Below are 21261 nucleotides of genomic sequence, written 5' to 3'. Positions count from 1 at the left end.
TCAAGTGTAAGGTTTGAGGAAACAAAAAGAAAAAGAAGCCAGAAATACACTATTCATAATAAAAAGAACCAGAAAGCTATTCAAAAAGGCTTCATAGAAGAAAGAACGGCCAGCTTCAGGTTTATTGAATGAACAGGAATAGTAGTCAGGGAGAGAAACTGGGGAACGGCGTTCCAAAGCAGGTCACAAGCCCTCATCAACAGATAAGTGAGGAATAGGAGGGGTACCCATACTGGAGTTAAGTGCCAAAGAGGTGGCAAAGTCCAATAGGAGATAGGTTCTAGAGTTTAATACAGAAAATCCTTTCAGATGTCCACACCAAGTGCCAGCCACTGCCGCAGGAACTGCCAATACATTAACAAATAATGCCTAGCCCCAATCTTTCAGAGTTCACAGTGGAAACAGGCACAGCTTGATCATTATACAAGAATAGTGGTATCAACACTGAACTAGAGATTTTCAGTGTGGCAAAGGAAAATGGAACCTTACTCATCTCTACTAGAATAGGCAGGGCACAAAATGATTTAGTGGGCAAACAACAGTTTAGTACACCTGAAAGAAACCAAATAGAAAGGCTAGAAATGCTGCCCAAATTGTGAAAGTGTATGGATTAAACCCCTGAAGGCTGTGGGAATTTCTAACACATGTGACAGTCATACTAACCTTGAATCAATCATTTCTCAGAACTGTTGTAGTGGTGGTGGTGGGTGGAGGTGTTTAAGTGGACAATCGGATAAGTAAAATAAATATGTCCAGTGCTTGGCTACCAAGGGAGAAGAAAAAGAACTGGAAAAAAAGATAAGCAATGGTAATGATAGTCAAGAGACCTAGCAAGAAGTCACAAAAAGCTGATCATGCTTTAGCAATGAGGAAATGTTCCTGCCATGAGGACCACCACCTTCTGGATAGGAATGAGGGGTTTTAAAGAGATAAGTTAAGACATCAGTGCCTAGTACAGACTAATATCATTAGATAATTTTGGCAAAGAAATATTCATTTTTATTATTTTTATGTAACAAATTAGATCTTGTTGACATGGTCCTACACTGAAAAAAATAGATAAAGAGGAAATTTTTGAAGAGCAATATAGCTACAAAACAAGATGAAGAGCATTAGGGTCAGACACACTAAAAGGAAAATTAACCTTGGGTGAAAAAAAAATCATCTTTCAGGAACATGAGACAGCAAATACGAGCAAAAGAATGTAAGGTGCAAGGAGATTGGTGAACACAGGATGGATTAATTCATTCATTTTAATCAAAGAAACTGAAATCACCTGCTCTGGGTGAAGGACAATGAGGCTTTAGAAGGCTTAAGAGGAGGCCTGAGGAGTTCTGGAACCATCCTTGAGACAAGAAGAACCAGAGCTAATCAAGCTCAAGGTGAGCATTGACAAGTGATTGTTGACTAAGGCACATGACACTTAAAAATCCCTCAGTGGAATAACTGTTCGCAAGATAATTTATTTCAAAGTTTTCTTTGAGTTTAAGCTTCACTCAGCAGTGATGCAAAGCGCATTATGGCCAAGCTTATTGTCCTTCCCTTACAAAACAAGATCCAAATTGAGGTCAAATCCACGAAGGTCCTAAAATGTCAAGGAAAATCTATAAAACAATCTTATATTTCTATACATTTTGCTTATGTATCTATGTTTACAAAAAATGCTCATATTATCACAATAAACATTTTTAATTTAAAAGAACTGTTTCCACTGTTACTACTTTTTCAATTTTACAACGTAAGAAACTGAGTATTAGAGGGAAAGCAAGGCATGTCTAATCAACATAAGATGATCTTGAATATACTTCTTTAAAAGATTTCATCAATCAAAAGAAACCAGCATTTTAAAAGTTCCATGGATCCTGTTTCTTAGTGACAACCTAGTTTTAGAAACTGTAGTCACTGTTGAGAATCCAAGAATAGCCGTCACTATAAGACAGCATTTGGATAAATACAAACCTCTGCTTTCCTCATGTTCTTAACAGTTCATTGAAGTGCAATAAAATTAAAACCAGGCCAAGCTAATCACCATAGCTTCAAAGTTGTACCAAGAATGTTTCAAAATCACTTTAAGTGCTAGGATATTCAGCAATATTTTATTCTATCATCTGATGAGTCAACTAAAACAATGATGAATCTGCCAATTCAAAATTCAGGCTAGGAAGTCTTGCCCAAAACACTTTCAACTGGATAAGGAATTATTAATATTCCTAAAAGTATTGAATCACCATAATTAGATCTATAAATTTGAACAGATCTGTGTCTGCCAGCAGTCATGCTTGATGCAAACGAGAATATTTTCATGCGAATACATTTATGGTCCCAAGCCTTGATAATAGTTTAATAGACTCAACATAAATCTGATCCAGTACCAAAGATAATGTATATGCCTCAAATTACATTATAGTTCAATAAACATATTATAAATCATTAAGCTAGGAAGGATAAAAGTTTCATAGATGAGCAGCCATTGATTTTTGTGTTCTGAATACACAAACGTCACTCCATTGCATCTGCAGTACTCTGAGACTTAATTAAAACTGCAAAGACACATATACATCACCTAGTCTCACTTCTGAGTTTAAGAGACGAGGAAAAGTAGGCTCAGGGAAGAGGCATTTTTAAAGTTCCAGCTTAGGTGAAATTGGAATTAAAACCCTGGTATCTGGGTTCACAGCTTAATGCACTTCTCCGAAGTAACAGAGATAAAAATATCCTTCTGTAATTTCATCTGGCAAGCAAATCAAAGATTAAGGAGAATGTTAAAGATTGTGCCGAGTTTGCTATTTTATCATATTTAGAAGCACTTTCCATCACCAATGGCTACCTTAACAACATGACAATCACAGGAGCAAAACTATTGTAAGCAATCCAATATATAAATGCTCTTCAAACCACGTTATTCAAGAAAGACCTCTCCTTACAACAACATGCATTCAATGTCTGACTTCTAGTTCTTTCCGTAATGCCTCACAATCATTCCTACTGAAGTTGCACTACAAAAACAAGTGAAATCAAACAAAACAAACACACACGGCAAGCTAGTACTTCTAACCCAAATCCTACCTAAATCAATTCCAACTGAAGCAGTCACTATTGAGCACTGATATATATCTGCTGCCAATCAAAAAGCAAAATAAATTGAGAGGACTCATTGGTTTATGACTATCTAATATGTATTAGCTTCAGGAAAATCATTCTGAAGAACTGAATCCTCTGGATCATCTTTATTACTCACTCAGTCTTCAGACTGTCTGCACTGTTCTGACTGAAATGTACTTCAGTGAGCACTTTCCTTCCAAATGAATATCTATGTCAAGTTTATTTATAGCCAGTGCCTTCAATCAGCGCATTTCCAGGTATGAGAAATCAAAGCATCTCAACCACACACTTCTAGAAAAATCTGAAACAAAACCTGGAAATATTGGCAAATGGCCTTTGGAAACATAATGAATGATCGTCAGTGTAAAATGTACATTCAGATTCTTTGAGACTGCAAAAAAAAAAAAAACCACACACCTCTCTTTCGTATACACACAAAAAGAGACACATGTACAATTATTAGAAGCACCTTACGCTTTATTACCTTTCACACTACTCTTTAGGTACTTCAAGTACTTCAGACTTATTGCCAACACTTCCTCCAAACCCTCTGCCTCCAAATGATTCGCTCAAATGTGAGTACCCTCTTTGTTTCTTACTTAGATGCTTGTCTCCATCTAGGAGCTTTTAGTCCCAATTCCTTACAAAAGCAAGACATGCTTCCCCCTGCTGGGAAAAAATTAAATTACAAGTGCATCAGAACAGCTTCTGAACTATCACGAAATCAACTTCCTGGGCAAGACAAATTGCTAAGGAACCAGACAGATGCATAGCCTTCTCTGAGTGTTTCAGCAGCTGCAGAAATACCTACTCTGCTAAGAGTCCTTCACATGTAGTAGTTTGCAGTTCTCAAGTACAATTCTCATTAATGGCTGACGATTAGTCGCTGAGCCTGCTGTCCTAAAGAGAACTCCAACGAGCAGGTCAGAGAAAATAAACAATTTTAACTTTTTTAATGTAAAATTCTTAGCTAAATGAAGACGCTTCAGGAAACGAAATTCAACTAAACTATTAGACAAGGCATCACTGAATTTTTAATCACTTCAAAGAATCTTTAAGTCATTGTTTTCCACTATTCTTACAATTTCTATACAATTATTTTTTAAATGGCATAAATGCTTATTTTTAATTGACTTCAGTTTTCTACTATAATTTCTATATTTTCCCTTCAGTAACCAAGAAAGTACTAAGTGTAATTTCATTTTTACTACAAAATCAGTTTCTTCCTTGAAAACAGTTCTCACATGTTCCATATTTTGATGATATTTTCCTGATTGTTTGGCATGCATATATTGGAATACACCTTACACTTTATTATAAATTTTAATCTACTAATAATACTATATTCAATGCCTCTCTAAATCACTTATAGTGGGGCAAAGCAAAAATGTTTCCTTCCGAGTCTCAAAAAAAAAAAAAAAAACCTTTTAAACCTGAGAGATTGGAGTCGAATAAGTTTTCATTTAGTTTCTCTGTAAGCAAATCCATGACAACGCAAGCTACCCAACTGCACTGTAGCCAATTTGATGATGAAGCAATTCATTACTAATGAAGTATTCATCCAAAAACCTGCAGCTGCTTAAAAAAGATATGCGTGGATTACTACAGATGCCATGGATGTCTTGAGTAGTTAGAAGTTGTCTTCTCAACATAAATGAAGCCATTTATTCAAAACTTGTCCTATAAGGAAGTTTGGGTCAGTGTGTTTGAGAGAAACAATGTTTCAAAGCAATGCAAATATAGATAGATAGATAGACACACACACACATATGAGATACGTATGTCATATATACATTATATATATATATATATATATATATATATATTCCTCTGGGAATGAAATCTCCTTTACCAGCCCAGGTACACAAAAGAAAATACACACTTGATGAAACAGTTGATCAATTGTGAAGTATTAGCAAGGACCCATCTCTCTCAGGCTACCCCTGATCACTTCAAATAATTTGGCAAGCACTTTTCTGCTTACCACATTCACATACATATGGTCATGCACAGTTTAATACAGCTTAATTCTGAGACTTTCCACAGGAAAGACTTTGATTAGAAGATATCAAAATTACTTTCGAAATGCTGCCCCCCAAAATGCTGATGTTCAGGTAAGACTATCTTAGAACACTACATTGATCGCCGTTTACTTTCAACTGATTTGCCTTCCCTCTGCGAAGTGAAAATATCCCTGTGGACTCTCTTGGACTTAAGGGTTTTTTTTTTCTATCAGTAGGATCTTAACAGGTCCAACACTACTGTTTTTAGGTCTTTCTTCCAAATTAAGAAGGGGGAGGGAGAAGTGGAGGGGGGCTGCCGCCGCCTGCAGCGAACAGAGGCTCTGTCAGCCCAGCTGCGGAGCCAGCACCTTCAGGGGGACAGTTCTAAGAAGGCGGAGAGGAGCCTCCCTCCCAACTTCACTCCCCTTATTAAGCCGCGGGCTAGATGCGCAAAAGGCGGTGTAAGCGCTTTCTGAGGAGACAAGTCCTACCTTCAGCCAAAAGGCGCGACGCGTGCACAAAAGATGGATCCAGACTATCTTTCTCTGCCATCAGCTCAGGCAAATATTTCTCCTCTTCCATAGCGCGGACTTCGGACCGTCCCCGGGAGAAGCGCGAGGTTCCTCTGGCTCGGTGGCAGGGTCGCCTCAGAGCGCCCAGCTCCCGCGCGGCTCCGCCTCCTCAGCCGTGAGGAGATTTCTGTGAGTCCTCACCGGCCCAAGCACCGAGCGCCTGCCACTCCAGCCGTCGGGCTGCGCGACCTGAGCCCACACCTGCCGGTCCCTTCCGTCGTCCCTCGCTCGCGCAGAGCCCTGGCTCACACCAGCGGCCTGAACGGGAGAGGCGGGTACAGGGTGCGGCCCACCTCCGCCAACCATTCATTGGCGGGAGTGCCAGGAGAGGTGGGGCGCCCCGCAGGCTCCGGGCCCTCATTGGGGCGTGCAATTCGTCGGGCTGCCTGACTGGCAGGAGGCAGCTGCAGAGGGGAGGGGAGCTCGGAGGGGGCAAAAGCTTTCTTCCTGCCATCCAAGCTTTTCCTTGTTTTTAGGCATGCCCAGTTCCATGAAGCCCACTGTGTTTTCTGCTGAGGTGAGGAGGTTGAAGAGGGAAGGAAAAACACCAGTTAAAACAGAGACTGAGGTCCCAGAGGCAGGGAAGCCGAGGATAAGAAGTGAGCCGCTGAGGGGTGGCAGAGCGCCAGGCAAAGTCTGGGGAAGGTTAGAGACTTCACCTGAGTCCCTAAGGCACAGGTGTCTCCCGCTTCTCAGGCAGCTCAGATGCACTTCAGCTGTGCGGGAATCGGGAGCGCATTGGGTTTGGAAACACGACGAAGACCACTTGGGGTTGGCGCTTGCTATTTCCAATGACCTATATCTTTGGGACACAGTAGGACGAATATTCATTGATAAGCAAATAAAGAAGCTCGGAAGAGGAGATATTGTTGCACGGTAGCTCGTTCCATTGTCCACAATCGTTGGGGTATTGAATTCGTCCTGATTACCCATCTGTCTCTACATACTGCTATCTGTGGAAGAGGTTCTCTGGGGGGGTGGGGTGCTGAATTAATACTCTAAAAGGCAAGATAATTAGCCACGATTTGTGACCGGACTGGGAAGACCTGTGAAAGAAGGGTAGTAGAAAATAGGTAACTATTTTTGCTTTTATGTTCCACTTTCTCCATATTTTAGATAGTGATACATTCAGGTACTGTTGCTGAGCTAATTTACATCCATCCAAACTGTATTTAAGAGAGTTGGATCCTCGCGGTATTACTAATGGCAGAGACAGAGCCCATCATCCAGTTACAAGCAGAGCTCTAAAAGGTTACTGGCATCATTTGAAACTCACTTCTTTCCTTCAATTCTCTTCTCACAGAAGCCAACTTTCACACAAAATATGTTCACACTTTTTTCCAAATCATTGTACTGTATTCATTTTTTTTTCTCATTTGCTTAGGTGATGTTGAAAAATTATCTTGCATTTTTATATACTTATGTAATTTAAAGCGACCTACATCCATTTTCTCAATTTGTCCTCAAGAATTCTGAAAATCACAAGCTGGGATTAGTAGAGAGAACCCACGTTTTATTGAGTTAATGTTAAAGATGAAGTTAAATATCAAGTTGTTGAGTGCCATTTAGTTCAAGATGGTACTGGCTTAGCCCACATTTGAGTAGGTTAGATATTTACTTATGCACATACAAGTCCAATAAGTGTTTATTTCAGATTGAAAGGCCTGGGAACTGGAAACTGGAGAGAGATTAGTGGATGAAATACACATATACATTCCCTGTTACTGTACAGATGTTTTCCAATAGGGAGAATAAATAAAGTCAAGTACTCTAGAGAAAGGATTACTTGTTGACTGCAGTAAAGGCTCACAAGGAACCAATCAATGAGTTAATAAAGGGAACACAAAGAAAAAAAAAATGCAAAGGGTCAGCCTCCTGAGGAACTGACATTTTAGCCAAAAACTAATAGAATAGGAGATAGCTGTTTAAAATGTGCAGGAACGTTCCAGGCAAGGCAACTTGCTATGAAAATAACCTGTGACAAGAAAGAGTTTGCCCTATTCCTGGAATTTGCTGAGCTTAATTTAACTACAATTATATGGGCTGGGGGAGGGGATAGGAAAGGAAACCAAGGATGAGGTATGAATGGTACGGATTGTTCAAGATTTGATGGAGGGGGGCCCGGCGGCGTGGCCTAGCGGCTAAAGTCCTCGCCTTGAAAGCCCCGGGATCCCATATGGGCGCCGGTTCTAATCCTGGCAGCTCCACTTCCCATCCAGCTCCCTGCTTGTGGCCTGGGAAGGCAGTTGAGGACGGCCCAGTGCGTTGAGACACTGCACCCGCGTGGGAGACCCGGAGGAGGTTCCTGGTTCCCGGCATCGGATCGGCGCGCACCGGCCCATTGCGGCTCACTTGGGGAGTGAATCATCGGACGGAAGATCTTCCTCTCTGTCTCTCCTCTCTGTATATCTGGCTGTAATAAAATGAATAAATCTTTAAAAAAAAGAAAAAGAAAAAAAAAGATTTGATGGAGGGGACTACTTTGAATTTCATTCTAAGTGTAAAGTGGGATCATAAGCTATTATTATCTTTTTTATTAATTATTTTGCATTATGTGACAGTTTCATAGGCTCTGGGAATCCCCCCACCCCTCCCCCTCCCCTCAAGCTATTATTATCTTTGAGTATGTCTCTCAGATTATGTCTGGATCTTATGTGCAAAGAATAAGTTATAATTTAGAATTGAGAGTATATACACTGAAAGCTTGCTATTTCATTTGGTTATGTGCAGTATATTTGATAGCTGAAAGATAGTGTATCCTGTACCTAGTTTGCAATAGAGACACAAAGGGAAAATTATAATGCATAGCTTCACAAAGGTAGTCAGGACCTGTTCATGCAATGCAGGCTGGATGGGATACCAACTAAAGGGAATATATTGCAAACATCTTTCTTTGCAGCATGCCAAAAGTTTAAAAGCATATTGTGCTAATGGAACCATGCACAAACCCAGTTCATTTAATTGAAAAGATACAATATCTCTTATTTTTTTCAGCAGTAGTAGTCATAATTTTACTCACAGTCTTCTTTTCCAGGATTTAAAGTGTGAAAAAAAAAAAAGATACCTCAGAAAACTCTCCAAGTGCTTACCAATATGGTTAGCTATCTGACTTTTTGCTATTTATTGTTAAATTCAAAGACTTAATATTTTTTACTTCCTCATATAAACTGTCAACAACTTTTACAGTGCATTGTAACAAAAGCAACAGATTTGTGTAGGTCAGGAAATTAAAAGCAAATGAATGTTAGATAACCTTCAGAAAATGTATACTTAGTTTATTACAGACATTTAAAATAAGATTATACATTAAATCTCGAGCCCGGTGGCATGGCCTAGCAGCTAAAGTCCTCGCTTTGAAAGCCCCGGGATCCCATATGGGCGCTGGTTCTAATCCCGGCAGCTCCACTTCCCATCCAGCTCCCTGCTGGTGGCCTGGGAAAGCAGTCCAGGACGGCCCAAAGCTTTGGGACCCTGCACCCACGTGGGAGACCCGGAAGAGGTTCCTGGTCCCGGCATCGGATTGGCGCAGCACCAGCCTGTTGCGGCTCACTTGGGGAGTGAAACATCGGATGGAAGATCTTCCTCTCTGTCTCTCCTCCTCTCTGTATATCCGGCTTTCCAATAACAATAAAATCTTAAAAAAAAATAAAATAAAATAAAATAAAATAAAATAAAATAAAAGATTATACATTAAATCTTAAAAATGAATATGCTTTGAGGTTGCACCGTGGTACTTTAGGTAAGCCTCTACCTGCGGTAACCAGCTTTCCATACGGATGTCAATTGAAGTCACAGCCCAAATCCAGCTTCCTACTGATGTGCCCGGGAAAGCAACAAAAATGGTCCAACTGCTTGGATCCCTGCACCTTCATGGGAGACCTCCTGGCTCTTGCCATTGTGGCGATTTGGGGAGTGAAGCCATAAATGGAATCTTTCTCTCTTACTCTTCTCTCTCTTTTTTGTAACTACATTTCACATAAAAATAAATTTCTTAAAAGACAGTGTACAATCTTCTTATCTGTCTCTCCGTCTCCTCTTATATATCCGCCTTTCCAATAAAAAAAAAAATCTTTTTTTTAAAAAAAAGAGGGGTGTGGCGCAATAGCACAATGGCTGAAGTCCTCACCTTCAATGCACCAGGATCCCACGTGGGCGCCTGTGCTAATCCCAGCTGCCCTGCTTCCCATCCAGTTCCCTGCCTGTGGCCTGGGAAAGCAGTCGAGGACGGCCCAAAGCCTTGAGACCCTGCACCCATATGGGAGACCTGGAGGAAGCTCCTGGCTCCTGGCTTCAGATTGGCTCAGCTCCAGCCATTGCGGCCACTTGGAGAGTGAATCGGCAAATGGGAGATCTTCCGCTCTATCTGTCCTCCTCTGTGTATATCCACTTTCCAATAAAAACAAATAAATCTTTTTAAAAGTCTGTGTTAGATATAACATGAAATATTTTGTATTTTCAAATAATATGGCTAAATAAAGGCAAATTCAAATGCTATATGCTTAATCATAGATCTCTTCAATAGGCTGTATGTCATTATGTGTTCTCCATTTATTTTGCATATAGATGTTTTAAAATTACGATGATTATTTAGTGGATGCTTTCAGATCAAGTTTGTGAAAATAAACACTTTGTAGGCATCTGTAAATAAATTTCTACAAGTGAATATTGAGCATAGAGTAGTAATATGTACCTAAACATGAACAAAGAATAACACAAGGCAACCCCATTCTAGTTGTATAAATAAACAAAAAAAACACCATTGCATTGATTTATTGACATAACAATTTATCACATTTTGAACATGAGTTCTAGTTTTGAAGATCATGTTCTTGTATTTTTTTAAAATGAGGCTGCACTGATAACACTGTTATTTCAAAATGGGATCTTACAGAAAATTTTCTCCCAACCAGATTTAAGACAGTGGATAAAACTTGAGCTTTGGAAAATACTGTATAGTGAATGTCCAAACTATGTATGCAATACTTTCACATACCCTTGTTAAAAGGACTAGATTAAAGAGCCTTTAATTGGTGTTATCTTTGCACACTAATTAAACATATCTAAACTGCATTACCAAGTAAGATACACAGCTTTTGTTTTTTTCAGAATTCTCTTCAACATTACAGATATCATGCTAGCTTGATTGCTTGTTGTAAGGATCCAGTATAATACATTTGCTGTAAGAACCATAGATTAACATAGTTTATTTTTTTTATTAAATTTATTCATTAATTACACTGTGTTGTAATTACATAGAATCTGGGATTCTCCCCCCCACCCTCCCCCCATGGTGGGTTCCTCCACCCCGCTGCATAACCATAGTTCAAGTTCAGTTGAAATTCCCTCCCTGCAAGTATTTGCCAAGCATGGAGTCCAACATCCCATAGTCCAGACAAGTCCAACTACTTATTGGATAGACCCTCTCTGGTCTGAGGGCAGAGTCAGCAGAGTATCTTCCCGGTCAAATAAAAGCACTAATATACCATCTGCAACAATTAACATCGTTATGGAATTAATTGACATGGTATTGAGCAGTCAACATGTTAAAAATAAATGCGATTTCTTAACCACTTTCTGTGACCCCCCATTCACAGTTCAATTTTAGTTTATATACTACAAATGACATAATATCCATAACATAACATGATATGCTTAACATCATATCACATTAAATTAAGGCAAACATGTGGTATCTAACCTTTTGGGATTGGCTCATTTCCCTTAGCATTATGGTTTCCAGTTTGGCCCATTTGGCCACAAAGAACTGCATTTTGTTTTTTTTAATAGCTGAGTAGTATTCCATGGAGTAGATGAACCATAGCTTTCTTATCCAATCCTCTGCTGATGGGCATTTTGGTTGTTTCCATGTTTTTGCAATTACTGATTGTGCTGCTATGAACATAGGAGTGCATGTTGGTTTCTCATAAAATAAGTGTTCTGGATATATTCCTAGGAGTGCTATAGCTGGGTCATACGGTATGTCGATTTTGAGTTGTTTGAATATTCTCCATACTGATTTCCATAGAGGCTGTACCAAGTTTATAAGGCTCAATAATTTATGTAATGATAATGGAAATTGATGGTGTTAATATTTAGCTAATCTTCAATGTTTTGGTGCCTAGGACAATGTACAACAAAGAAATAAAATGTTGACTGAGTTACTCTTATATATTGAAAAGTCTCAGAGAGTTTATAATATAGGCAAGGATATTTTAATATTCAATTTTTTTGAATTTCACTCACTAAATAAATTAAATCAGCTGCAGTGTTTTAAAATTTCCATAACATACTTAAGGGTTCTAAGAGGTGAAAGAGGAATGACCATGACTCTGCTGACAACCATTAGTAGCAACAAAAATCTACTCATGAAATGTGCTCAGAGGCAAAATTTACTCTATGTACTTATGTATCACAGAATACGCAATGAATCTTGGAGGCTGCTTTCCACAGTTCTCCTGGAAGATCCCAAGGTGAGGCGATGGAGGCCCCACCAAGACCACTGGAGAAAGGAGAGCACCAGGCATCCACTACTAGTGAGTCTCATAGGGAAGTTTACTTACAGGATGATCAACAGGAAGCCCAGAGCATTAGCAACAGTAACTTGATTGGTCCCCCACCCCACTCCCCATAACTGCCAATCAACTTAAAGGTCAGTTAAAGGTCAGTTTTAAATACAATCCTTCCTGAAGAGAGCAATCTGCAAGCTGGGCCTGAGCAGTGGCCCCTATGTGGTTCCCTTATTTTCCCACTGCAAGGTGAGGACCTTCCAAGTAGAAATAGGATATGTACATCCCATCCTGGGCCACCTGTCAGCCATCAGGTCAAAGTGGGGATGGGAGGGGTGTCTCAGTTTACCAAGACTCCTGCCAATTTCCCAGGGATGCAGTGTACTGTGCCCTCATGACCTCTGGCATTGACCAGCAAGGCCTGGATCCAAGGACCATTACCATGAATATTCACCACTGAATACTGGAATATGTATGACTGTGTCTTTCTCTTATTACAAAGCTATACCATTAGCATATGAACTGATGTAAATGTATAATTAAAGAACACCAGAAGAGAATCAGAAACAGTTGGCATCTGCTGAGGGTCTGCCATTGCATTTGGAAAACTGCTGTTCAAATCCTTAAAATTGGTATGGAGGAACACAGTCTGAGGAAGAAAATGCTCTTAACTTTGAACTATCATAACAGGTTAAATAAATAACTTCTGATATTGACACTGTGTCCAGCACTGATAGCATTCAAATTTGAGAACTTCTATGGACCATCACTGCAATGAAACATTTTGTTTGGCATTTATGGTACCTGAGGAGTACCATAAATTGTGGAAAGAAAGAATAAAGGTGACATTTCAAGGTGAAAGTTATCAATGGTCTTCTTAAAGTAAATTTCTTCAATTACTGAATTTTAGCCCAAGTATAGCATATGGAGATCAATATGTTAAGCTAAAAAATAAGATCAGTAAAATGTGATGTATAAAAATATAATAAATGAAGATCTGGTCTCTATGGTTTGGTACAAAATAAAGGGCTAAAGACCAAGAAATGATTTGATTAAAACAATCTTCACATACATTAAAATTTTGCTGCAGAGGCAGGGGTATGGGAAATTATTCTGTAAAACAAATAGTGAAAGGTAGGCATTAGGGCATAATGCATTAAGATGCTTCCAAAAACGTCTGCTTCCAAAAAAGTCAGCTCTTCCACTGCAGATCTGACTTCCTGCTGCTAATGTGCACTTCAGGAAGGAGTGAGTGATGGTTGAAGTACCTTAGTCCCTGCCATCCACACCAGAACTCTGACATGGGCTCACTCAGTTTGGTTGTGGAGGACGTGTGAATGGTGAACCAATAAGTGAAAGACATTTCTCTCCCTCAGTCTCTGTCACTCTATCAAATAAATAAAACTGAAAAAAATGAATACAGAGAAGAAATATTAGAAGATTTAATTTTAATATAAAATTTAAAGAAAATTGTTAGGATTAAGGAACATTAAAGGAATTTTCTGAGAGGACACCAGCAAATTTTTAAATTATGACATTTAATTATTTCATGTGTTTTTTAATTTTCTCTCAGAAAAAGATAGCATCATGCCTAAAATAAATATTATTAAACTTCACTGCATAAAAATAAAAAGTTTTTCAAAATTGGTGTTTCTGAGGAAAATAATAATGCAATTAGAAAGTAAAATTCCAAATTAGAAGATTCTTTAGTTCAAAAGGAGAGGAGGCAATTGTAAGAGAGCGTTAGTCTGTGACCCCAGGCCCCTGCTTTACTGCCTGGTGGGCATGGCCTGAAGCTAACTTCCCCATGGCCTGAGACACAGCTTCCAGGCCTACAAGTGGAGAGTGACCTCCAACATGGCTAGTAGGTCAAGGGGGATACACTTGGAACATGACCTCTGACATGACCAGAAGATCTACGGAAATAGAAATGTCATACAGCCAATTGCAGTGTCTTTGGTGGGCCAGGGCCGGTGGAGGGGTTCTGCTGGAAGGCTCCATGCTACAGTGCCCTTTCTTACCCTTTAAAATCTGGGGCCTGTGTGTAATAAAGCGCACTTTCCTCACCAACTTGTCTCCAATGCTTCTTATGGACAAAGAGCACCGTTGCCTCACTCTCGGTGACCTCAGGGCCTGCTGGCAGGCCTAAACCCTGAGACTAGTCCATTGTGACTATGAGGTCAATGTAGAGTAACATTTTATAACAGTTTATAACAACTAAGCTTATAACAGTGAAAAGTATAATCTTGAACCAAATCATGTTTTCATTATTACATTTTAAAAATACATTGCATTGATGAACTACCTGGAAATATGTAAGTAATGTCTACCATTTTAGGGACCAGTATGTGGCACAAAGGGTTGGATTGCCAACTGCAATTCTAGCATATGAATGTGGTTTGAGTCCCATAAGCTCTAGTTTGAATCCAGCTACCTGTTAAAGCACCTGGAAAGTACACAGAAGATAGCCCAAGTGCCAATGTCCCTGACAACTGCATGAGACCAGCATGGAACTCCATGCCCCTGCTTTTAAGCTGGACAAGCTAGGACCATTGTGACCACTGGGAGTGAACCAGCAGAAGGAAATTTTCTCTTTCTTCTATGTCTCCTGCTTTCTGTGACTCTGCCATTCACATAAAAATAAGTCATGTTTTTCAGAAGTATATTATGTTACCTTACTATCTTTGATGATGGCACTAAGGAAAAGATAAAATATTTGATAAATTTTAAAATGCACTGCAATCTTTCGACGAGTTTACAATACAAGTTTGTGGATACATAGAAAAGTGTCGAGCACCTTGAAAAGGGATTCAGGCATGTTAAGTGATATTTTACCTGCAGCCAAACAGCTGATCCCTGCAGTACTTTCAATGGAATACATGAAAATGGAGAAGAAACCTTGAGCTTACATACCTCTTGTTTAGGATCTTGGTTTTCAAATGTGTGACAATATGCCTGTTGCTCTGCTATGCCGTAGATTCTAAATGTTTTTATTTAGCTTATTGGATATTATGAACAAATAAATACTTCTTTCTTTTATAACGTGTTCTTAAATTCATATACTTGGCTGATTCAGAATCTGAAGGGAGAAATTGAAGTAATGGAGCATAAGAATTAAAGATATTGTCTTATTGTGCCCCAAGTTTGGCTTTGTGGTAAAACTTCAGAGCAGAAAACACTGTCATAATATTGTGACAGATGTTTAACAGAAAACATATCCTTGAGAATGATTTCCCAGTGGTAAGCAGAGAATTAACAACTTTAAACTCCGTTTTCAACAACAGTAACATGAATAGTGCCTCTCACCACCAAAATGTGCTCTATCTCCCAGAAGGTGTAAAGGAAGCTGTGCAGATGTGATTAAGTAAAAGGCCTTGAAAAGGAAATACTATCCCGGATTACTCAGGTGGAGACCCACTGTCGTCCCAAAAGTCCTTGTAATAGAGAAGCAAAAGAATGATGAGAAAAAGAGAGGGAGGTGAGAAGGGGCAGAGAGACAGACATGCAGACACACTTGGTAATGGGAGATGTGTGCAGAGAGAGATAGATAGAGAGAGAGAGAGTGTATGTGTGTGTCAAGCAGAAATTTGAATAAAAAGCATTGCTCTGCTGGTTTTCAAGATGTAAGAAGGGAATACAGAGCCAAAAATGTATATAGGTGCTAGAAAATACTCATGGCAAGGAAGTATATAGTCCTAAAGTCTTCAGACAAAGCACTGGCCCATCAACCCATTCCAAACTTCTGAGACCTACATGATACAATAACAACATAGTTTTATTTTGAGCTTCAGTTACAGCAGTCATAAAAATGTATACAAAACAACCACAACATGGATACATGCGGAGAGAGGTAGGCATTATTTTGCCTTCCACAACCTCTATGCTTTCATTTAAATAAATTTATGAGTACATACTTTTATAATTATATTACTCAATAGAAATGTCTTATCCAGATGAATTTTCATACTAAATGGTGACTCTTGTGTCAAAACATATACATTTGCTGGTGGAAAGTTAATGGCTTTCAAAAGCATTTTTACACTTCTAAAAATTCACTGATAAATTTTCACTAAAAAGAGAAGTATTTTTACAAAGCAGCCAAATGGAAATATGACTGAGCTCAAAATATATAATATTCTTTCATGAATACTAATATAAACTTTCATTAAAAATAAACTATAGCTCAGCTAAAAGTATTGGCAGTACATTGTTTCATTAATTTTTATGAGGCTTATTTTGGTACAGGATTTTTTAAAAGTACTAAAATTTCAAATATTGCTTAGAAAGTAAATGTAGAAAGCTTATGTTTTGTGGACCTGGCGCGGTAGCCTAGTGGCTAAAGTCCTCGATTGGCATGCGAAAGATCCCATATGTGCACCGGTTCCTATCCTGATTGCTCCACATACATCCAGCTCCCTGCTTGTGGCCTGGAAAAGCAGTCGAGGACGGCCCAAAGCCTTGGGACCCTGCAGCCACATGGGAGACCCTGAAAGAGGCTCCTGGCTTCTGGTTTTGGATTGGCTCAGCTTTGGCCATTGGATCTACTGAGGAAATGAACCGATGGATGGAAGGTCTTTCGCTCTGTCTCTCCTCCGTTCTGTAACTCTGACTTTCCAATAAGAATAAATAAACCTAAAGAAAAAGAAAGCTTATGATGGAAACAAAAATATAGAAAGAAAAGAAAATCTAACAGTTAAACCAATATCTTATGACAGAAAAATTATTTAAATAAAACGAATCAAACTGCATACTGCGATGGTTAAGTGCATAAGGAACAATCTAATGCCACTCAAAGATAAATATTGGTTTAGTTTTTCATATTCATTACTGAAGGTAAAATTGTGATTCAAGGAAAGACAAAACAAGACATGAATACTACTATTGATATTTGTGTACAAAACAAATTTAAGTAAGATGCTAATGATTGACAATCTTTCATCAAATGGGCAGACACTGAAATAAATTGGATTAATTTCTGGTAGGAATAAATGATCTTGTATATAGTAGGTCATTTCTATACAAATTAGCACCAACACAAAAGTCCCTCCAAAGTGTATTTCATCCCTTTACAATCAGAAAAGCAATGAAAAGGCACTTCATACAGCTCTCATGAATACAATGGCTGCATTTATGTTCCTGGGCTTACAGAGAGTCTTTAGCTTTTATACATATATTATCCCAAAGTAATTCAAGACTTTTTTGGGCAACGTCTGAAAATGATGCAACACTTTTTTAAAAAAGATTTTTATTTATTTTTATTGGAAAGGCAAATAAGCAGAGGAGGAGAGACAGACAGGAAAACCTTCCATCCACTGATTCACTCCCCAAGCGGCCGCAACAGCTGGAGGTGTGCCAATCTGAAGTCAGGAGCCCTGAGCCTCTTCCAGATCCCCCATTCAGGTGCAGGGTCCCAAAGCTTTGGGCTGTCCTCTGCTACTTTCCCAAGCCACAAACAAGAAATTGGATGGAAAGCGGGGCCACCGGGATTAGAACTGGTGCCCAAATGGGGTCCTGGTGCGTGCAAGGCAAGATCCTTAGCCGCTGGCCTACCATGTTGGGCCCAATGCAACACCTTGATTCACTATATTCTCTTTATGCTTGGAAAGTTGAATCCAGTTTACATGAGTTTTATAGCATCTCAAAACAGAAGATTGGAAGTAATGCTGATTTTTAAAAATTTAAAATAAAATAATTGATTCTCTGAACGACTAATTATTCATATGCTTTTCTGAACTATAACTCTGAAGTAAGCAAAATGGAAAATATTTGACATTACAAGGTGGAAGCCTAACTAACAACCATTTCACAAAGTATTTTAACATTCTTGAGGCCAGCACAGTGGCATAGCTGGCTAATCTTCCATCTGTAACACCCACTGACACTCCATAAGGGCACAGGTGCAGGTCCAAGCTGTTTCACTTCTGTTCTAGCTCCCTGATCATGGCGTGGTAAAGCAGCAGAGGATGGCTAAAGTCCTTGGACCTTTACAAACATTTTGGAAACCAGGAAAGAAGCTCCTGAATTTGGATCAGCTCATCTTCAGGCATTACAGCAATTGCGTGGGTGATCCAGGGATGAATCACTTCCTATCACTCCTTCTTGCCATCACCTTTCAAATGCAGACAAAAAAAAAAAGCTTTCAAAAGTGTATTCACAGTATCTATATTTTCTACCTTCCTTTCACTTTCATCATTATCTTTCTGATAATTATTTATATTTACTGTTTTAACTCTTTTTGTGATTAAGAAATCACTTTCACAAAAAAGTCTTTCAGAATCCTTGAACCTATAGACAGAGGTAGACAGAAAAAAAGAAGAAAAACAAAAGAATAGCAGTGTTAATTAGAATTACAAAGGAAAAATGCATTGAGAGGTTGATAGATGGTAGCAATTTTGATTGGTTTATGAGAAAAAAATCAATTCAAAGAAGATGTGTTAAAAATATGAAATACAAAGTGTTACTGACAGTGGGATAGTAGAGTTCAAATGACTGAAGCAAAAAAACTAGTGCATGCTGTTGCCATATAGTGTCAGGATGCTTAGTATATTCTAAATAGGGAGGTTACAGCATTACACATAGAAATAGACAACAAGATAAAACACAGAAGTACAATTATTCAATAATCATGTTGACCTAAGTTCTTTTCAGGCCCCCTCTCCAAAGTTGGTAGATCATGTGATTAAGTTTTGTCAGTGTTATGAAAATAGAAATGTCAAAAGAGGAGATTTCAGGTACTCATAGAAACATTAAAAGTAAGGTTATTATTGTGCAATTGTGAAATTCCTACAAGATTGTTTATAATGCATATTTTCAGGAATGCTTTTAAAATAACTCACATAGGGTCTAGCACAATGGTTAAATTGGCTAATCTTCTCCCTGCTCGGCCAGGATCCCGTGTGAGTACTGGTTCACGTTCCAGCTGCTTCATTTCCCTTCTGACTTTCTGTTTGTGGCCTGGGAAAGCAGTAAAAGATCACCGAAAGCCTCAGGACCCTGCACCCATATGGGGGATCCAGAGAAAGCTGGCTTAGATCAGCTCAGCTCCAGCCATTTCAGCCGTCTGGGAAGTGAACCAGCAGATGGAAGATCTTTCTCTCTGTCTCTCCTTTCTCTGTAGATGTGCCTTTCCAATAAAGATAAATAAATCTTTAAAAGAAAATCCATGTATTGTTTTAGGTGATTAATTACTTAATATTTATGCTTAATCACCGGTGTAATAAAATGTTATCTTTTTTGAACGTTGATTTTGCAACCTGTGACTTTCTTACTGTGGAGTTTTTAAATTTTTCTGTATACAAAAATTATGTCATCTGCCAATATCCATATTTTTATTTTGCTCTTATGTTACTGACAAATAGATTAAGTTGCTATGAAAGCAAGATTTTTCTTCGATTGTTAAGGATTGTGCATGACAAACATCGCCCCAACAATCACAAAAACCAATACTTTCTTTTATATTTGAAGAGAATATCAATTTTTTGAAGGTTGTGTATGATGCTAGTGATCTACAATGTAAGGCAATTTGGGTCCTAATTAAAACACATGACATCATCATATTCCAGATGTGTAATTCAAAGGATTTTGCTGACATCAACAAGTGACTTGAAAAGCAACATCTGGGCCCGGCAGCGTGGCCTAGCAGCTAAAGTCCTCGCCTTGAAAGCTCCGGGATCCCATATGGGCGCTGGTTCTAATCCCGGCAGCTCCACTTCCCATCCAGCTCCCTGCTTGTGGCCTGGGAAAGCAGTCCAGGACGGCCCAATGCATTGGGACACTGCACCCACATGGGAGACCTGGAAGAGGTTCCTGGTTCCTGGCTTCGGATTGGCGCGCATCGGCCCGTTGCAGCTCACTTGGGGAGTGAATCATCGGACGTAAGATCTTCCTCTCTGTCTCTCCTCCTCTGTGTATATCTGGCTGTAATAAAATGAATAAATCTTTAAAAAAAAAAAAAGAAAAAAGAAAAGCAACATCTGCCAAGACTTTTACTCTGAACACTAAAAGTGGCTTCATACCCATGTGTTTTTACACTAAAGAAATTCCAAGGTACTGTCTTGATAATAATTTGACAGAATAGTGAAAATTACATTTACAAATATATGTTCATGTTTATCTATATGCACTTATGGGTGTAAAATGAAAACTTCTAATAAAACATGATATACAAAGAGTTCAGCTAAAGCAGAACTTCTTGTGAGAAAATCCATATTTCTAGATAGCCTCTGGCATTGATCAAATTGAAGTTTTAAGAAATTATACTTTAGTTCCATCTTCAGACAGTCTATTATCAAAGCATAATGCCTTTTAAATGAGTTGGGGAAAAAAAGCCCATAGGCAGTAAAAAGTAGTAAAATCAAGAATGATAGTTTAGCACATGCTATTTAAATGAGAAGTAAGGGGAGTAAATAAAAGGGCACAGCCAGTTCTAGTCAGAAGAAATTACAGTGTATCTCCTGGGAAAAGGATGAAATACATTTTTGTGGAAAAGATAATTTAGTGTTATAAAATTTATTCCATCGGCTCCTTTAAAAATATCTTGCTCTTTCTTGGTATATCATTGCCTAATGTCCGAATGTCCTGTTATTTTACTCTCTATTCAGAATAAGTCACCATGGAAATCACTAGAGCTTAATATTACTTTTGAATGTGAAGGCATTGTATAAAAACATGAACTGTGTCATGGTTACAGTCATTGGAAACTCATTATACAAAAAGAATTTGTACCAAGTGGTGGATGGATATAAAACAAAGATGAATAATTTCTCACTTAAAAGAACTGACATCTTACTGGAAGTAGCATCTCTATACACCAATGACTAATTCAAGGAAAAGCAGTCCTCACATGCATGCCATATTTCTAAGTGAGCAAAAGCAGCCTTCAAGTTGATGAAATTGGCTAGCATATGTTTCATTACTATTAATAATAAAAACAGTAATTTCATATGAAAATAAACTATGCCTATGTAAGTGGCCTTGGTTTGATGATGAGTTCATGTATTTACACATATTGTCAATCCAAGGTTTTTTAATTCTGTGGTGAATTCTCAGGCAAAATAGTAAACAATAAGAGAAATAGCA

The 21261-nt window shown here is 38.6% G+C and overlaps 1 protein-coding gene across 1 annotated transcript in view; it reads right to left on the bottom strand.

Annotated features, from left to right (window-relative positions):
- KHDRBS2 (KH RNA binding domain containing, signal transduction associated 2) overlaps positions 1–5959 on the bottom strand; it is a 522250-nt gene extending 516291 nt beyond the window's left edge. The window contains exon 1 of the mRNA XM_004580477.2: positions 5597–5959. Within this exon, the coding sequence (XP_004580534.1) occupies positions 5597–5687 (91 nt within the window). The 5' untranslated portion in view covers positions 5688–5959. The remainder of the gene's footprint in view (positions 1–5596) is intronic.
- Between the last annotated feature and the right edge of the window lie 15302 nt (positions 5960–21261).

The sequence above is a fragment of the Ochotona princeps genome, chromosome 1 (assembly GCF_030435755.1).
Source record: "Ochotona princeps isolate mOchPri1 chromosome 1, mOchPri1.hap1, whole genome shotgun sequence".
Lineage (NCBI taxonomy): Eukaryota > Metazoa > Chordata > Mammalia > Lagomorpha > Ochotonidae > Ochotona > Ochotona princeps.
This window is presented reverse-complemented; position numbering and strand designations above follow the sequence as displayed.